Below are 19,439 nucleotides of genomic sequence, written 5' to 3' on the forward strand. Positions count from 1 at the left end.
CTTTCTTTTGACATTTCACACAAGTTTGTGAATTCTTAACTTCCAGCCTAACAATATGACAATAACAGGCACTTCCTCTGACGGAAGCAAAAACAATCATTATTTATGCTAAACTACAGATTCCCTTTGTTGGATAATTGTTTCCTAAAATCATTACCTTCCAACTCTGGAAATGTCTCCTAGCCAGGTAAAACTGAAGCTGCAAGTCCAGGGGAAAAGCTGAACCACAAATAGATGCTAGTTCCTTTTACAAACAAAACTGAAAGAAACTAGATATGTCTCAACACAATTTTTTTTAAAAAAAAGAAAAGCCCACCTCAATAGCAGATTCTTCCACTGAGCAAATGAGATGAAAACTCTTGCATGACCTCAGACATCAACACCGCTCTCTGCCGGGTTGTTAACATTTTATTGAGGCTTTCAACAAATCAGGTACAGTATTTAGATACAAGAGCAATCATATCAGTAGGTTTGGGGATATTGATACAAAATAAATGAGGTATCCAGTACTCAGCATTGCATCACAACTAAATTTGAAAACAATGTCACGTCCTCTAAGGCTTCGTTTTAAGATTAGGAACCAGGATGAAACGTTTGAGAGCAGAGGGAATCCATGCCAGGATGCCATTAGTGTAGACAGGGGAAAGCACAACAGGAAGAAGCCTTCTTTTAGCCACAGAAGCCTTGCATTATGAACTCTTCAAATTTAACGTCAACGCTGCTCCTGGTTTTGGAAGCCAGCTCCAACTTACGTCCTGGATTAATCTGGGAAAAAGTATTGCTTGGTGGATGTGAAAATCATTCAGTAATAGGAATGCAAGCATCTCGAGTTAAGCTATTGGGCAACCGTTACAGTAATATTATTGTTCAGTTCCCCTTCCTGTTAGGGAACTCTTGTCATGTAACTAACAGGGCAGTAACAATGCAGGCCAAGGCCTTGTTCAAGAGTGCTTACCAACTAGGACCATCAAACACACACACAAAATGGCAAGACGAGTAATATCTAGGTCATCCTTTCCCCAAAGCACACCAGAAAAAAGATTTTACACTTAAGATATTCAATGTATTAACTTTGGCTGATATCAGACAAAGCTCTTCCTCAATTATAGCTGGTAACCATTATGAAGTTCCAGAATGAGAGTTTGGAGATAGTCTTTTGGTAATAGGCAACTGAGCACCCATTTTTGACAACTGGAACAGTGTGGTCTTGAGAACTGCAGTACAACACATACAGAATATACTGGTCTATCATTCAAAACTTAAGACATCTAAAAATATAAAATTTACCAACTTCCATTTTTTTTATTGATAGTTAAATTTTATTCTGTTTCCGACACAATGGAAACAACAGTGGAAACAAAAGTTAATAAAACACAGTGCTTGAATCATCACTGAACAGTTTGTACCTAAAGCCAGGCTACTGGAAATGCTTGACTAGGGGGAAAAAGGGCTAAAAGGAATATCCAATCATAAACAAACTACATCATGATGCTGTTACTCGCTGGTATGATCTGCAGGACCCCTTTAGCATTCACTGAAGCAAATGCCTCTTCCAGAATGTGGGATGCGGATTACTTTAGTGGTGCAGAAAGAGAGAAATAAAAACAGATATCACTGTTAGAAATCAAAGTTTTGGATAACCAAATCCATTGCCACTTCACAGTTAGCGTTTGGTAAATAGAACACCCGTGTGTTGCTGAGACTCGAAGTGTAAACACTACCTCAGACAGACGGAAAGAGGTGAAGCAGGTATGTTTAAAAACACATTTCCTGGGCAATTGTATCCATATGTATTTTGAACTTCACAGTTCAATATTCAATGCTTTTAAAATCGCTGAAGATTTACATTCCAGCTTCACATCTTGCATTAATACGTGGGTGCAATTAGAAACTGTGAATCTCCCAGCTATTTCTGGGTTTTGTTAGCACAAGGTAACAAGAACACACAAACCTTTTATGAACACTGAACATCTAAAATCTGTGATTAAATGGATCTGTCGACATAGGTCTTGTCTTTTAATGTTGCTATTTGATCTGAAGAAAATTGGTACAAACTAAAAATGTCTCTCAAAGTGAAACTGCTCTCAGTGACCTGTATAGTCTGTACATCAATATAAATTACACAAAAGGTATACCATAAAAAAGTAAAACTCAAATTAAAAGGATAAATAGAAGAAACTACATACAGTCTAGTTTCACTTTCCACTGCCATTGTGTAACAGAGCGTTCAGTATCTAAGCAGTTCTAGTTTTAATTTTTTTTTACTCATTATTCTATGGTGGCCTCAGTATAAAATAAAGCTGACTGAAATGAACAGAGGAACAGAAATATACTTCACAATTTCTTTATACAACACATAACAGTTCTCTAATTTATTGCTATAATTCTCTAGAGTCCCTCAGCATTTTAAATAGAGTGTCAAGTATATTTGTATATTTACAAACGATTTGACCATGTGATATGTAGCCCATCTCTTACTGTTCTCAATTTGTGCTCGTTTACCCATAATGTACAGCTTGCCTTGTAGTTAAATGTAACCTCATGTTGCACATACAGCTTTAAAGACAATTTATTCACCCTGGTCAGGTTCAGCTTATTGATGTGTTCAACCTCCTCGATTCTGTTACCAGGTACTTAATGTTTATCAGCTTTTAGTCAATAAAGAGCAAAAAGAAACTTGACATCATGGGACTAACTTAGAGATTAATTGGAATTGCATGACACTTTTAAAAGTGCTCTTTCGACATGGATCTGATTCATACAATTGGTTTTATGAAAGATTTCTGCTGGTTTCAAGTAAAAGGACTTCAGGGTTGACTCAAAGCGGCTCCCTGTAGTGCGTTCATCTCTATGAAATTCTCAAGATTCATTGTTCATCTAAAAACACAAGATGCACTCATCATTACACACAAATAATTAAAAGGGCTAACTGTCTACAAGCAGGAATGGTTTGAGAGTTTTCACTGTTTCTCCTCTTTGCAAAGTTTTTAGTGTTGAAAGTCTTGTAGCAGGAAATGTAAAGTCTGCACAGGGCACTGTGCAGACAAGTTATGTTAGAAAGAGACTTAATTCCCATCTGTTGGTCTGCTCAAACCAAAAAGACTGCTCTCAAAGCAAATTGAGCATCAATTGCCATCATTATGCTGTGTTATTGAGATTGGACGTATCACTAACTTTTGCTTCTCAAGCCAACCAATAATACTGGCAAATTCTGACATCAAGAAATGAACCAACAGATAAATGTTTTTAAGCAACAGAAAAGACCATTCAAACCTAACAATTCCACTCCAAAGCTCTTGTATCACCAGTACTGCACATTGGCTCAAGGACCAGAAACAAGAGTTATAGCAGGTAATAGACAAATAATGATGTTCCCCAACGGTCAGTGGTCAGTCCACTTTTTTGCCTTTAAGAAATGATGTTAATCTTGGAATATAGAAATTAAAAATGATACTAATGATACTAAACTTGGAGCAGCAAACAAGGATGATATATGTTTTACATGTAATAGCATATAAATAGGCTAGAATAAGCAGACAAATTAGATAGAATTTGATACAGAGAAGTGAGAGTTGATACATTTTGGCAGTAGAGACAGTGAAAGGCAGTGTACACTGATCTTTGAAACTGACAGCACATATTGAAAGCAATGTGTATGGGATTCTGGACTTCATAAACAAAGAAATAGAGAATAAAAAGAAGGAAGTAGCACTGAATCTATCTAGAGCTCTGGTTAGGCTACAACTAGAATACTGAATGCAATTCTGGTCACAACATTTTAAAGACAGCATTAGGATCCTTGAGGTTTTTTTTATTCATTCACAGGATGGCAGCATTTATTGCCCATCCCTAATTGCCCAGAGGGCTGTTGACAGTCAACCATTTTGCTCTGGGTCTGGAGTCATTTGCAGACCAGACCAGGTAAGGATGGCACTTTCCCAAAGGACATTACTGAACATTAGTTTTTCCAACAATGCTTTCATGGTCATCATTTGACTCTTAATTCCAGGTTTTTATTGAATTCAATTTCCACCAACTACTGTGGTAGGATTCGAACCTGGGTCCCCGGAACGTTACCTGGCTGGATTAAAAGTCCAGTGATGGTTGGAAAGGCTGAGGTTGTTCTCCTTGGAGAAAAGTTATTGAGGAGAGATTGGATAGAGGCTACAAAATTAAATAATGGTGAGTTAGACTCCCTAGATCATAGGTCTGCTCTCTCATTACAGAGAGACAATTGGTGATGGTTAACCAGACAAGTACCATGCCTCAAGCAAGGGAAAAGTTTGAGGAGAGTCCTTCATGGTAATCTCAGCTGGTCCAGGAATTGAACCCACATCATACTGCATCACAACCAGTCATCCAGTCAACTGACTCCCTACAAAATTAAAAAACATAGGCTGACAAAAGCATTTACTACTAGCTGATGGCTCAAGATCTCATTGGCAGAGAATTATATTTTTGGGCAAGAGAGCGCGAGCTGATAAGTGGAAGAATGTTTTATATGCAACATGTGGTAATGACTTAGAACATACTGCTGAATATGAAACAATCAATGTAAAATAAAAGAATATTAGAAGGGCACTTGAAGAAAATAAACTTGTAGGACATGAGGAACAAGAGGGGAATAGGAAAGACCGATTGTTCCACAGGGAATTGGCATGTGCCTCTTGGGCTAGATGACCTCCCTCTACATTATAAGTGATCACATCACTTCTCATCAAAACTCCTCCTGACTAATGGGCCCATTCTTTGGAATTTCACTAGGACCTGCTTGTGATTGAAGTGCCATTAGCTCTATCATTCCAGACTCGATGTTGGTGCCAGTAAAACATGATCCCAACATTCTCCTAACATTACAGCACTCAGTGCAACACTACTAGACACCAACAAAAAGGGAGGCCCATAACAAGCGACTGGGTTGTGTTGCTGGCAATAACAGGAATATACTAAGTAGTACAAGAAATAGCAAAGGACTGCCGCTAACACTAAATACTGCTTAGTTCAGAAACTAGGGACAGTGGAATTTAGAGAACATTAGAGAATCTTTGCTCATTAAAGAATATTTCAATCAAACAATTTATTGGAGATATTAAAACAAAACTTCTATTTGTGTAGTGACTTTCATAACCAAAACAGTTCACAGCTAACAAAGTAATTTTTGAAGTGTAGTCATTGTTGCAATATAGAAAATACATACAGCATATACTCCCACAAAAAGCAAAGTGATAATGACCGATTATCTCTTTTCTGTGATGAAGAATGTGGGATATACTGGCCAGGAATGCCCTCTGGATGCTCCAGTTTCCTCCCAAAGATGTGCAGGTTAGGTGGATTGACAATGCCAAATTGCCCACAGTGCTCAGGCATGTGCAGGCTAGATGGATTAGTCATGGGAAATGCAAGGTTGCAGGGCTAGGGTAGGTGATGCATCTGGGTGGAATGCTCTTCGAAGTGGGTGTGGACCTGATGGGCCTAACAGCCTGCTTCCATAATGTCGGGATTCTATGAACTCGTCTGCTCTCTGAAATAGTACAGGGGGCCTACCGCACAAAGCAGATAGAACTACAGTTTAATGTCTCATCTAAAAGATAACTCCTCTGACAGCACAATAGTCCCTCCAAATTGTACTGAAGTGTCAGCCTTGATTTAGCTGCTCCTCCAGAACTTGAACCTACAACCCTCTGACTGAGGTACAAACGTGCTACTAATTAATCCATGGCTGACCCAATACAAAAGCATGCTGAAAAGCTTTAACCTTAGCATTTGGACAGGGGGACCAAATGCGGAAAGTTTTGAAATATTTGGTATGATCCTCTAAAAAACAACGTAGCACATAATGGGCCGTAAGGCACACCAATCTCTAGGCATGATGTCACCTAACACCTGGTATTAACAGAAGAGAAGACAAAATGTAAATGTTCCAGATTCAGGATTTATGCCTTTTGGATTGATCAATTATTATTTAAAAAGGGACAAACCAAAAATCCAAAGACCAGGCAGTTTAACATCAACTGTAGGAAAGATTCTGGATTAACAGCTGTTGGGTTAGGTGGCATAATTTTCACCTAACTTGGAATGGTGTGGATTGAAGTTCCATTCTAGGGACATGAACATTTAAAAAAAAACTAAGATGACATTTTAGTGAAATCCTGCAAAAGCACAACACAAAAGGGTATTGTATTTTCTGATGAGATGTTAAACAGAGGTGCTCCATCAGGCAGATGTAAAAGATCTCATGGCACTATTTGAAGAACAGGGGAGTTTTCGCAAAGTCCTGGCCAATATTTATCCCTCAAATCAACATCATGAAAACAGATTACCTAGTCATTATTATATTGCTGTTTGTGGAATCTTAACTGCATGCAAATTAGCAGCTACATTTCAACTGTGACTACATTTCAAAAGTACTTGGTGTAAATGCACTTCGGGCCATCGCAAAATTGTGAAAGGTGTTATCAAAAGGAAAGTCTTTCTTTCCCTCTCTTTCCAAAGCTGATCAAAGTGTGTGTGCATGGATTTGAGAACAGACCAGGTTTTACTAATCTGGCTGTAAATACTATATAACATTTCAGAAGATACCTGATAAGGTTCTACTTTGGAGATTAGCAGACAATATTAAAGCATTGAATTGGAGACAACCTTGTAATTGGGTAGGCAACTGCTTGGAGAAAGAAAGACCTTTCATAGACAAAGGTGCCAGTTATAACCTAACTTCTAAAATGCTTGACATGCAGAGAAAAACGTAGGAAAACAATTGTGAATTTGAGCAAAAGATCCCATATATTTTCTTTATAAAGTGATATTGCATTAGCGATGGATATTGGCCAGGATACTAAGGGGATTTTCCTGGTCATCATCTTCAAACAGCCTCATAGAATCTGCTGCATCCATCTGAAAAGAAAGATGGGACTCAGAGTAATATCTAATCTGAAACAACACACCCTCAGCACTGCAATGAAATAAATAAAGGAATTGTTGGAATGTGATAAATGGATTTTCTCCATGAATTATACTCCTCAGTTACAGACTGCTCCGTCCAGTCCTAATGTTGTCACTGACTCTTGTTGTTCAAAGAAGCTTACAACAGCAGAGAAACAAAATAACAGTCAAATTGTTTTTATCTTTTGTAGACAACAGGAACTAATGTTGGCATTTCCTTCCTATCCTTGAAGTGCAAAAGTTATTCCAAGACCTTTCTTAGAACCCTTCTGCAAGCTATGAGATGGTGCAAAATAATGACCAACCAAGTCACTGTGGAGGTGACAGCCTATTGCTAGACTTTTAATCCAAATACAAAAGGTGTGGCAGCCGAAAAGCACAGACAGTGACATTCTTGATGAAGGGCTTATGCTCGAAACATCAACTCTCCTGCTCCTTGGATGCTGCCTGACTGGGTATGCTTTTCTAGTGTCACACTTCTTGACTCACATCTCCAGCATTTGCAGTTCTGGGATAATACTTTCTCCCTGTAATCCAGATACCTAGGTAATATTCAGGGGACCCAGGTTCAAATCCCACGATGCCAGATGGTGGAATTCTAATTCAATAAAAAGCTGGAATTAAGAGTCTAATGATGACCATGAGTCGAGTGTCAGGAAAACTCAACTGGGTCCTTTAGGAAAGGAAACTGTCAATCTTACCCAGTCTGGCCTACATGTGACTCAAGGCTCTTAACTGTCCTTTGGTCAGCAATGCCTTTAATGAAGCCCCACTGTGAATAAATTAAAAAAAGAAATGTACAGCTTGAAGTTTCTGAACAGGAACATGTCGGCCTCTCAGATTAGGAACAGAGGAGATTAGTCTGAAATCCTCATGTTACCATATACCATCACTTGAAATTTGTAAACCTGCATCTCCTAGAGAACAAACCTCACAATAGCCAAAAATGTACAGTACTGCAAAAATCATCATTTTTTCACAGAGGTCCGTTCATTGTATTATCCCAGAACTGACATTTCATTCTGCCATAAAGTAGAACTACAATATATCGTTTAACTTTGTTGTCAAGATATGCCTCAAGGAGTCCAAACTCATACCATTAGTATCTAAAAACATTAAGTAATGATAATTTGCCTTGTTCCTGATGATTGAGCAGTAAGTATGAGGTGTTATGTGCTTGGCGGTGTCCATATTCCCTCTATTGTGTTAGGTTACTTTAACTTTGCTCAGTATAACTTGCCAGATATTGGCAGGTTGTTTTCAAAAAATGATTCAAAGGAGGGCAAGAATAGATGTAAGGTCTGTGGCTAACAGATGGACAAGAGGGTAGCAGACTCCAATATGATGCTGGGTGGGGAGAGAGAGAGAGAGAGAGAGAGAGAGAGAGAGAGAGAGAGAATGTGAGTGAGAGAGAGGAAGAGTGAATGTAAGAGAGTGTGCTCATGCGTTTTTGTATGTATATATAAAAAATACATACACAACACACAGCTGGAGGTGGTGGGGGGACATTTGGCCAATACTGGAGTCACCTGAAATTAGAAGCATTGAACTTTGCATCTCCGCTACCATTCCTCGGTAACATTTCAGCAACATTTCACTGGATTCAAAGTAATGTCAGATTCATTTTGACAATAATGAAATAGCCATAATGTAACCAAACAGAAGCCTTTGCTGTGTGCGGGGCAATTCATGGTGTGTGCTTACCTCTATAACAAACTGAGGGCAACCTTGTACATAGTTGCAGTTTTATTCTCAAAAAATAATTCCTGGTTATCAGAACTCACATCACAGATAGACAGGGTGGTTAAGGTGTTTAGCATGCTCACCTTCACTGCGCAGACCTTTGAGTATAGGAGTTGGGGCGACATGTTGATGTTGTACAGGACATAAATGAGGCCTCTTCTGGGAGTACTGTGTGCAGTTCTGGTCACCCAGTTATGGGAAGCATATGATTAAGTTGGAAAGGGTTCAGAAAAGATTTACTAGGATGTTGGTAGGAATGGAAAGTTTAAGTTATAAAGATAGGCTGGATAGCCTAAGACATTTTTCACTGCAGTGCAGGAGGTTGAGTGGTGACCTTATAGAAGTTTATAAAATCATGAGAGGCATAGATAAGGTGAATAGTGTAGGTCTTTTCCCAAGGTGGGGGAGTTCAAAGCCAGGGGGCATATTTTTATGGTGAGAGGAGAAAGATTAAGAAAGGACCATGAGGGACAACTCTTTTTTTTTCCCCACAGACAGTGGTTAGTATACGTGGAATGAACTGCCAGAGAAAGTGGTGGATGCAGATACAGCTACAATGTTTGAAAGAAACTTGGAGAAATACATGAAGAGGAAAGGTTTGGAGGGATGTGGGCCAATGCAGACAGGTGGTACTAGTTTAGTTTGGAAACACATTCAGTGTGGAGTGGTAAGGCCAAAAGGTCCGTTTCCATGCTCTATAACTCGGTGCAGACTAACAGATGGGACACTGTCTCAATAAACATAGTACCTATTGGGACAAAAAGTTCATTCATTAAAGCTTTGGAAATTATTAAAAATAAGCTTTACATGAATTTGCCATGCAAAATTCAGAAACCATTTGCTCATCTTCAAGATTTAAAACAAAAAAAAGAGCCAGGATTTTTTAGTTAGTGATTCAGAATAATTATTATATATAATAAAAAAAACACATTGACGTACAACAGATGAATAAATAATGCAATAACGAAATATATGACTCAACATTTGGACCTTGGTACAAATCCACAATTTACGTAAGGTTGTAACAGTAAAGAAAATGAAAATCAACACTTGTTTTAAAAAAAAACTTCAGTGGACAGTAAACTTTGTGAATACTTCGAGACTTGATATTCCCTTTGGAAATAAACCATCAACTAAAAGCTTCATATTGAAGTTCAGTCAGGATCTGATGTAATGCTCAGCTCCAGGGGACTTCACTTGGTTTAACTGAAGCTAGAGTGTTCACCTGCTGCGTCAGTCAGCTTGTATTGTCAAAAATGTTAAGGAAAATAGAAGGGAAGGGCAAGAGGAAATTTGCTGGGCAAGTTAAAAACTTAATTCAATACAAACTGCCACTGTGATACTTCTACACAGGGTCTCCTTACCTGTTGATCTGCCACAATTACTCTGCAATCTGGCATCTTTTTAGCAAACATTGAGTGTGGGGTGAAGATGGGGCAATTTGTCAAGTAATAACTAATGTGATGCATGCATCCATTGTCAACGTTACTTGGTAGAGTGTCCTATCAAAGCTAACAGACTGTACTTAAACTGCCATCCACCTTGGAACAATGGACCAACTGGTAATGAACTGGGTTAGGATATGAATTCAGGATGAATGAACAAGCACGTTGGTCCATGGTGACCCTCTTTTAAAACATGTTTTTTTATAAAACAATTTATTGATACAGTTCACTAAATTTTAACTAAACTAAATGCTAAAAGAATTGAAAAAGTCTTTCTGGGGATTATAATTCTGTCTCCCAAGCCTTCATAAAAACAAAATTAGAATCGCCAAAACTTAAGTGTTATATTGTAACAGGAAAAGGTCATCTTCCACAAACCTACTGCGCACACTTAACTTTATGATTACACAAAAAAACTACAGTAGGAATCAGAATCTTCTCCCCTCTCACTATAGGGGAACTAATGTCCCAATACTTCACTTATTTTTAGGCATCACATTCTGAGAAGCTAAGGCTTTGAATTCTAAAATGCTGCCCTAAAAATTTGGAAGGACTAAAATTAGTACTGATTATTTTTTTGAATAGGGTGAGAGAAAAGCAAGATGAAACCTGTGGCATGTATAGTCAGCCAGCACAGAATCGCTGGCGGATTGGTTTGATGAGCAGACACAGGGATAGAACTGGTACCAATACTGATGTTGACAGTGGATAAAGCAAGATGCCATATTCAGCAACCATCTCAATTCAGTTTCATAACTGGTGTTCTTCAACTAATACCAGTGAAAGCTAACCCAATGGGATCTTAACTCAAGTTTCACAGCATCAATTCACCTTTGTAAATCAGGGGACCAGTATTTTGACATTTCTGTGACTTAAAAAACATGATCTGGACACTGGGTTACAAACATTATCTTAACAGACACTGGACCATGTTGGCACAATGAGGGTGCTAGTGATATTATGTTCAATCTCAGGAATTAAGCATGACTAGTGGTTTTGCAACTCACAGACATAACAAAAATGCTTGGAACTGTTCCAAAATCTTTGCTTTATGCAGCTTTTAGAAGCCTAATTTGCAAACCATTCAAAGGGTTTAATCCTGAAGAGGCATCGTTGTCATTTTTAATTACCCCCATCCCCAATAGGTTCGATTTGTTCTGACATACTAAGAGTGGAACAGCTACTGTACGACATACACTCTCCTGATAGAATTTAATAAACTGTGTCACACAGCCACACTGTGTCCCCTAACAACAAACTCACCAACAGGCTACTGGTACTGTGTAAAGGCAGGATAAGCACATAAACCCTTTCCATCTAACCAGTCAATGAGGGTAAAGCTGACAGAATCCCCCTGCTCTGTTTTACAAAAAAAAAGGTGAAATACTGACAAAACTAGAACAAGAGGCATCGAATACATTGTTGCCAATCCCCTTGCATGATATTTTTGGATGGTGCATGGAAAACCAACACACTTGTGGCCTCCCCACCTCTCCCTCTCCCCCAAAGATCAGTCAACCATAACCTCCAACAGAAACTGAATTATAATCCCTGCCATGGAGATTGTGGCTATCCAATTAAAAACATAACATTAAAAATGAAATCAATGGATGAATTTAATATTTATGTTCCTAAGCCGCACACAGCACGGGGTTGGGGGCAAAAGAGACCAGGCAGGAGGGAAAGGGTCATAAACATGGTTTGAATTTGGAAATCAAGAAAACCTAGAGTTGACCTAAAAGCAAATACAAATTCTACTCAGCATTCTGGGTACCCTCTACAGAGTCTTTTTCAGTCTCCTGCCCAGAACTGTCCTGCACGGCAGTGGAGTCTGTCGATTTTCCTGTGCTCTCTTCAGCAGTTGTTTGCTGTGGGCTGGCTTCAGTCCCATCACGTGCAGTCTCCTCCTTGGCTTTCTTCCTTTTCTTTTTTGGGCTCTCGGTGCCATCTGCTTCAGAGTGTCCAGCTTGTGCAAAGCTAGGCATTGCCATACCGATGCCATGTGGAAGAAACATAGATGGGTAAATTAATCCAGCAGGCATGCTGTGCAGCAGGAATGGGTTGAAGGACAACGGATTGCTGGTGGTGACTCTGGCTTCACCAGAGTCAGAGAAAGATGAACTTGGACCAGGTTTATCTCCTGTCGAAGATCCTTCCTGTTGTTTCATTGACTCTGCAGTATTACCCTTCTGTTCACCGCCCACATCCTCTTTTGACGAAGTGCTCGTCGTCAAGGTAGATGAACTCGAACTGCTGGCACTTGTCACCACCGAGGGGTTGTTCAACAACCCCCCAACTCCAAACACGTGAGACATCCCCGTCACGCCAGGGAGCATCATAGGCAACATGTTCAGACTGCTCTTTCCATCCTCGCCAGAAGGAATTGCGGCAAAGCCAGCTGGGAATCCCATCAGCCCAGCCAGCTGAAGATTGTGAATATTTCTGAGGTTTTGCAGGCTCACCAGGTCCATCCCAGCAATGAGCCCATTCATGAACATCGGTCCCATTGCCGTAGCTGTCTCTGTCAAAACTCCACCTGATTTCGCCATTTCACTCCTTGGCCTCCTTCCCCTCTTTCTACCACCAGCCTCTTTCACCACAGGCTCAGTCAGGATGCGGCTGAACTTACTCTCTGGCAGAAAGCCCTGAAGAGACATAATTAAAAGCAATTTAAGGGAAATCAGCAGCTTCACTCAATTTTAAGAAGTGTTCTGCCTCAATCCTCAGAGGCACCAAACAAAGTTTGGTTAATGGTAACTTTCTTCCTGTTAAGATTGAGTGACTAGATTTTTGATGGATGAAGTGTATTGAGAAATATGGAATAAAAGCCCAAGTATAGGCAAGATGCAAATCAGTCATAATTCAAATGGAACAATGGAGGAGAGACAAGAGTTTGAAATGCTCTTGTGATATTATTCCGATTGGAGCTGGGCACACACTAATGTACAGTTTGAAGGCTTCTCTCTTTTTATAAAATATACATACAGACAATGAAAGCAATTTCCAAAATAGGATCCAGTTGGCAATCTTTTACATTTGAACTTGGGTAATGTGTGTAGGACAAACCTAATCCCCTCGTCATCAAATTTTCCAGAACTCCCATGGCTTAGCTCCCAGGATCTGACTAAAGAACAGCCTTAAGAGTCGTTAACGTGACTCCAATCAGGAGGATTTAACTCTTAAGAGTCAAAACTAAAACCTTCTTGCTCCTAATGGCTCAGCATGACACCCTACAAACTGCCTAAATTTTGAGTACCCAACAGCAAGAAAGAAAAAGAAATGAATTCCCTTCTACATAGCATGTGATGCCCAGGAGTTAGTCTACACACTGTGAGCACTTACCGAATGTTTCACAATTTCTGCCCACTCTGGTGCAACAGCATACTCTGGGTTTGCATCGAGCCACCTTGGCAGCTCCTTTATCAGTGGTGCCATAGCTCCTCCTAGCTGAACAGCCACAATACAGCAGAAAGATTTTAACAAATAAATCATTTTTACATAAAGCTCATTACATTGTTCCAAAGCACTTCACAATTATCTAATAATTTTTTTAACCATCATCATTGCTATTAGATACTTTAGATTTAAGCACAGCAAACACCAAAAGAGACAAATGACCAGTAAATCTGCTTTTCTGAGATGGTGATTGAACAATGAATATTGGCCACAGAAGAAAATGCTTTGACTGGTGCACTGAAACCCTTTACCTGCACAGATAAACAGGGCTCTGGAATAATATTTCATCCAAAACATGGCACCTCCAATAGTGCAGCACTCCCCCAGGACTGCCATGAATACATGTACAATCGTTGGAGTGGAGCCCATAATTTTCTGACTCAGGGGAGTGTGTTATTTACTGAGCAAAAGATAATATTTTATTTGAAATGTAGCTTAACCATTCTGCCCCTTTCCAAAGGAAAAAAAACTAGAATATCACTGGCTCAGAGGGAAAAGGTGCTGTCAGACAGAGTGATACTGATAGGAGACTCAGTTGTGAGGGGGGACAGGCAGGAGATTCTGTGCCTTCAGAAGAGACAGCAGGATGGTGTGTTGTCTCCCGGGTGCCACAGTCAAGGATATCTCTGAGCAGCTATAGACCATTCTGAAGGGGGAGGGTGAACAGCCAGAGGTCATTGTGCACATCGGTGCAAATAATATTAGAAGACAAAGAGATGGGGTCGTGCAAAATGAGTATAAGGAGTTGGGTAAGAATTTAAAAAGCAGGATCTCAACAGCAGTGATCTGCGGATTATGCAAAAGTGAGGACTGCAAGGCAACACGGGCCTCCGGGCCTGACGGGATATATCCTAGGATTATGTGGGAAGCAAGAGAGGAAATTGCAGTACCGTTGGCAATGATCTTCTTGTCTTCACTGTCAACGGGGGTGGTACTAGGGGACTGGAGAGTAGCGAATGTTGTGCCCCTGTTCAAAAAAGGGAATAGGGATAACCCCGGGAATTACAGGCCAGTTAATCTTACTTCTGTAGTAGGCAAAGTAATGGAAAGGGTACTGAGGGATAGGATTTATGAGTATCTGGAAAGACACTGTTTGATTAGGGACAGCCAGCACGGATTTGTGAAGGGTAGGTCTTGCCTTACAAGTCTTATTGAATTCTTCGAGGAGGTGACCAAGCATGTGGATGAGGGTAGAGCAGTGGATGTAGTGCACATGGATTTTAGTAAGGCATTTGATAAGGTTCCCCATGGTAGGCTTATGCGGAAAGTCAGGAGGCATGGGATAGAGGGAAATTTGGCCAATTGGATAGAAAACTGGCTAACCGGTCGAAGTCAGAGAGTGGTGGTAGATGGTAAATATTCAGCCTGGTGCCCAGTTACAAGTGGAGTTTCGCAGGGATCAGTTCTGGGTCCTCTGCTGTTTGTAATTTTTATTAATGACTTGGATGAGGGAGTCGAAGGGTGGGTCAGTAAATTCGCAGATGATACGAAGATAGGTGGAGTTGTGAACAGTGAGGAGGGCATTTGTCATTTGCAAAGGGACTTAGATATGATGCAGAGCTGGGCTGAGGAGTGGCAGATGGAGTTCAACCCTGCCAAGTGTGAGGTTGTCCATTTTGGAAGAGCAAATAAGAATGCAGAATACAGGGTTAATGGTAGGGTTCTTAGTCAGGTGGAGGAACAGAGGGATCTTGGGGTCTATGTACATAGATCTTTGAAAGTTGCCACTCAGGTGGATAGAGTTTGTAAGAAGGCCTATGGTGTATTATCGTTCATTAGCAGAGGGATTGAATTCAAGAGTCGTGAAGTGATGTTGCAGCTGTACAGGACTTTGGTTAGGCCACATTTGGAGTACTGTGTGCAGTTCTGGTCGCCTCACTTTAGGAAAGATGTGGAAGCTTTGGAGAGGGTGCAGAGAAGATTTACCAGGATGTTGCCTGGAATGGAGAATAGGTCGTACGAGGATAGGTTGAGAGTTCTCGTTGGAACGGCGAAGGATGAGGGGTGACTTGATAGAGGTTTATAAGATGATCAGAGGAATAGATAGAGTAGACAGTCAGAAACTTTTCCCCCGGGTACAACAGAGTGTTACAAGGGGACATAAATTTAAGGTGAAGGGTGGAAGGTATAGGGGAGATGTCAGGGGTGGGTTCTTTACCCAGAGAGTGGTGGGGGCATGGAATGCGCTGCCCGTGGGAGTGGTAGAGTCAGAATCATTGGCGACCTTTAAGCGGCATTTGGATAGGTACATGGATGGGTGCTTAATCTAGGATAGAAGTTCGGCACAACATCGTGGGCCGAAGGGCCTGTTCTGTGCTGTATTGTTCTATGTTCTATGTTCTAACACACCTTCCTGAAGAAGGGCTTTTGCCTGAAAGGTTGATTCTCCTGTTCCTTGGATGCTGCCTGACCCGCTGTGCTTTTCCAACACCGCACTCTCGACTCTGACCTCCAGATTATTCCCAGTACCACGCAACAGTAAGGATAGAAGTAGGAAGACAGGCCAGATGATTACGAGTCTGAGGTGCTGGTGCAGGGGACAGGTTTTTCACTGTTTGGATCATTGGGATCTCTTCGAGGGTAGAGGTGACCTGTACAAGAGGAACAGGTTGCACTTAAACTGGAGGGGGACTGGGCAGATTTGCTAGTGTTACGCAAGAGGGTTTAAACTAATTTGGCGGGGGGGTGGGACTTTGAATAAGAGAGGGGCCATCGAGAAGTCAGGGGAAAATACATTAGCCATTGACAGCAAGTTTACCGTTCAGGAAAGTCAGGGCACAGTAAAAGGAGAGAAAAGACTTCTGGTTTAAAGTATATTTATTTCAACACATGAGGCCTGACTTGATAAGACAGTTGAGCTCAGAGCATGGATTGGCTGTGGGAACTGGGATATTGTCGCCATAACAGAAACATGGTTGAGAGAAGGACAGGACTGACAGCTCAATGCTCCAGGAGACAGAAGCTACAGATGTGGAAGAAGTATAAGTAAATGGGGAGGGAGAGTTGGCCTTTTGATAAGAGAGGACATAACAATGCTTACAGAGCATTTTCTTCAGGGGTCATCAAATGAGGCCATATGGTTAAAACTTAGGAACAAGGTGGGGGGAGGGGGGGGGAATGAGGATTGTATTACAGACTCCCAAATAGCCAGCTGGTACTAAAGGAGCAGATGTGTAGAGAGATTGCAGATTCCTGTAGGGATGAGAGAGTAGCATTGGTTGGAGATTTTAATTTCCCCTGTATTGACTGGGCCACTCAAAAGTGTAAAAGGCTTGTACACAGAGGAATTTGTCAAATGTGTCAAAGAAAGTTTCCTCAATCAATATGCAGAGTGCCCTACTCAGGTGAGTGCAACACTGGACCTTCGCTTAGGAAATGAGATTGGGTAAGTGACTCATGTGTCAGTCAGAGAGCACTTTCGGTCCAGCGACCATAACAATGTTGCAACTAAGAGAGTTATGAATAAAGATAGGATAGTTCCACAAGTTAAGGATCTAAACTGGAGCAGGCTCAATTTTGAGGCCTTTAGGCAGGATCTAGCAGAGGTTGATGAGATGAGTCTGATGGAAAAGGAATGAGTGGCAAATGGGAGGCTTTTAAAAGTGCGATATCAAGAACCCAGGGCCAGTATGTCCGTTAGCATGAAGAGAAAAGCTGGTGGGTTTAGGGATCACTGGCTGACGAGAGATATTGACACTCTGGTTAGGAAAAAGAAGATGACATACATCTTCATTTGAGCTATTGGGCTCAAATGAATCTCTAGATGACTATAAAAAATATAGGAGCACACTTAAGAGGGAAATCAAAAGAGCAGAAAAAGGTTATGAAATGGATCTGGCAGATAAGGTTAAAGATAAGCTCAAGAGGTTCTATAGCTATATTAAGAGTAAAAGGGTGGCAAGGGAGAGAATAGGTCCCCTTAATGATCAGAATGGCTGTCTATGTGTTGAGCCAAAGGAGGTGGGGCAGAGTTTTAATGAATATTTCTCCTCAGTGTTTACTGAGGAGAGAATCATGGATGCTAAGGAAATAAGGGAAACAAGTGGTGGTGTTTTGGACTGCATACATATTACCAGAGAGGAGGTGTTTGCAGCCTTAAAGCATATTAAAGGTGGATAAGTCCCCTGGGCCTGATCAAGTCCATCTTCAGATGTTGTGGGAGGCGAGGGAAGAAATTGCAGAGTCCCTTGCAGAGATTTTTGCTTCATCTTTCGCCACTGGTGAAATTCTGGAAGACTGGAGGGTGGCTAATGTTGTTCCACTGTTTAAGAAAGGTAACAAAGAAAAACAAGGGAACGACAGGCCAGTGAGCCTGACATCAATGGTAGACAAATTGTTGGAAAGGATACTGAGGGACAGGGTCAACCAACATTTGGATAGTCAATGTTTGATTAGGGATAGCCAGAATGGATTTGTGCTCAGGAAGTCATGTCTTAAAAATCTTTTAGAATTTTTCGAAGAGGTAGCTAAGAGGGTAGGGCAGTGGATGTCTATAAGATCCCACATGGCAGGCTAAATCATGAAGGTTAGGTCACATGGGATTAAGGGAAAGCTAGCTAACTGTGTTCAAAATTGATGATGGCAGGAAGCAGAAGGTGATGCTTGAAGGTTGCTTCTCAGATTAGAGACCTCTGATTTGTGGTGTGCCACAGGAACGTTTATTATTTGTTATTTACCGAAATTATCTGGATGTGAATGTACAAGGCATGATTAATAAGTTTGCAGTTTACAAAATTAGGAGGTATCATTGATAGTGAGGAAGGTTATCAAAACTTAGAGGGATCTTGATCAGATGGGGAAATGGGTTGGGGATCGGCAAATGTAATTCAATTCATTTAGGTGTGAAGTGTTGCATTTTGAAAAGTCAAACCAAGGTAGGATTTGTACAGTAAATGGTAAGGTCCTGAGGAGTGCTGTGGAACAGAGGGACCTAGAAGTAAAGTACATCGCTCTTTGAAAGGGGTGTCACAGGTAGACAGAGTGGTGAAGGCGGCAATTAGCACGCTAGCCTTCATCGGTCAAGGCACAGAGTATAAGAGTTGGGGTGTTATGTTACGTTTCTATAAATCATTGGTGAGGCCACATTTGGGAGTGTTGTGTACAGTTTTGGTCACCGTGTTATAGGAAAGACATAATTAAACTGGAAAGAGTGCAAAGAAGATTTACGAGGATGTTGCCAGGACTAGTCAGCCTGAGATATAGGGGGAGGTTGGCCAAGATAGGACTTCATTCCTTGGAATGTAGGAGAATGAGGGGTGACCTTTATTGAAGTGTTTAAAATCATGAAGGACATAGATAGGATGAATGTATATAATCTTTTTCCCAGGGATGGGTTATTGAAAACTGGAGGGCATCAGTTTAAGGTGAGAGAGGGGAACGATTTAAGGACCTGAGGAACAACTTCTTCACACAAGAGAGTGGTGCGCATATGGAATGGGCTGCCAGAGAAAGTGGTTGAGGCAGGTACAATAGAAACAAGTTAAAAAACATTTGGATTGGTACATAGATGGGAAGGGTTTAAGAGGGATATAGACTTGTTTCCATGCTTCTGTGGCTAGCTTCACTGCCATTGTGCATATTCCATTCATTAAACACATCACTTTACTGCTTTCTGAAAGAAATAATGACCTGTCATCTTGCCCTAATAGCATGGACTCTATCCAAAGATAGCACTTCAACAGGGGAGCCTCTCCTTTTCATTCATCCATGGGATTTGAGCATTGGTGGATAGGCCAGCACGTATCTCTAATTGCCCTTGAGAAGGTGGTGGTGAGCTGCCCTCCCTCATTGCTGTACTGAAGGATCACCTGGATCATGTGGATTCTTAAACTGCAGCAGAATATACCACAGAGCTGA

The 19,439-nt window shown here is 40.9% G+C and overlaps 1 protein-coding gene across 6 annotated transcripts in view; it reads right to left on the minus strand.

Annotated features, from left to right (window-relative positions):
* Positions 1-393: 393 nt before the first annotated feature.
* The window catches only part of chd6 (chromodomain helicase DNA binding protein 6), a 255,925-nt gene continuing 236,879 nt past the window's right edge, over positions 394-19,439 (minus strand). For all 6 annotated transcript variants that reach the window (XM_072556108.1, XM_072556107.1, XM_072556109.1 and 3 more), the window contains 2 exons: positions 13,470-13,574; positions 394-12,772 (listed from right to left, as the gene is read on the minus strand). In XM_072556108.1, the coding sequence (XP_072412209.1) occupies positions 11,882-12,772; positions 13,470-13,574 (996 nt within the window). In that variant the 3' untranslated portion in view covers positions 394-11,881. The remainder of the gene's footprint in view (positions 12,773-13,469; positions 13,575-19,439) is intronic.

Source organism: Chiloscyllium punctatum, chromosome 37, assembly GCF_047496795.1.
Source record: "Chiloscyllium punctatum isolate Juve2018m chromosome 37, sChiPun1.3, whole genome shotgun sequence".
In the NCBI taxonomy this organism is placed as follows: Eukaryota; Metazoa; Chordata; class Chondrichthyes; order Orectolobiformes; family Hemiscylliidae; genus Chiloscyllium; species Chiloscyllium punctatum.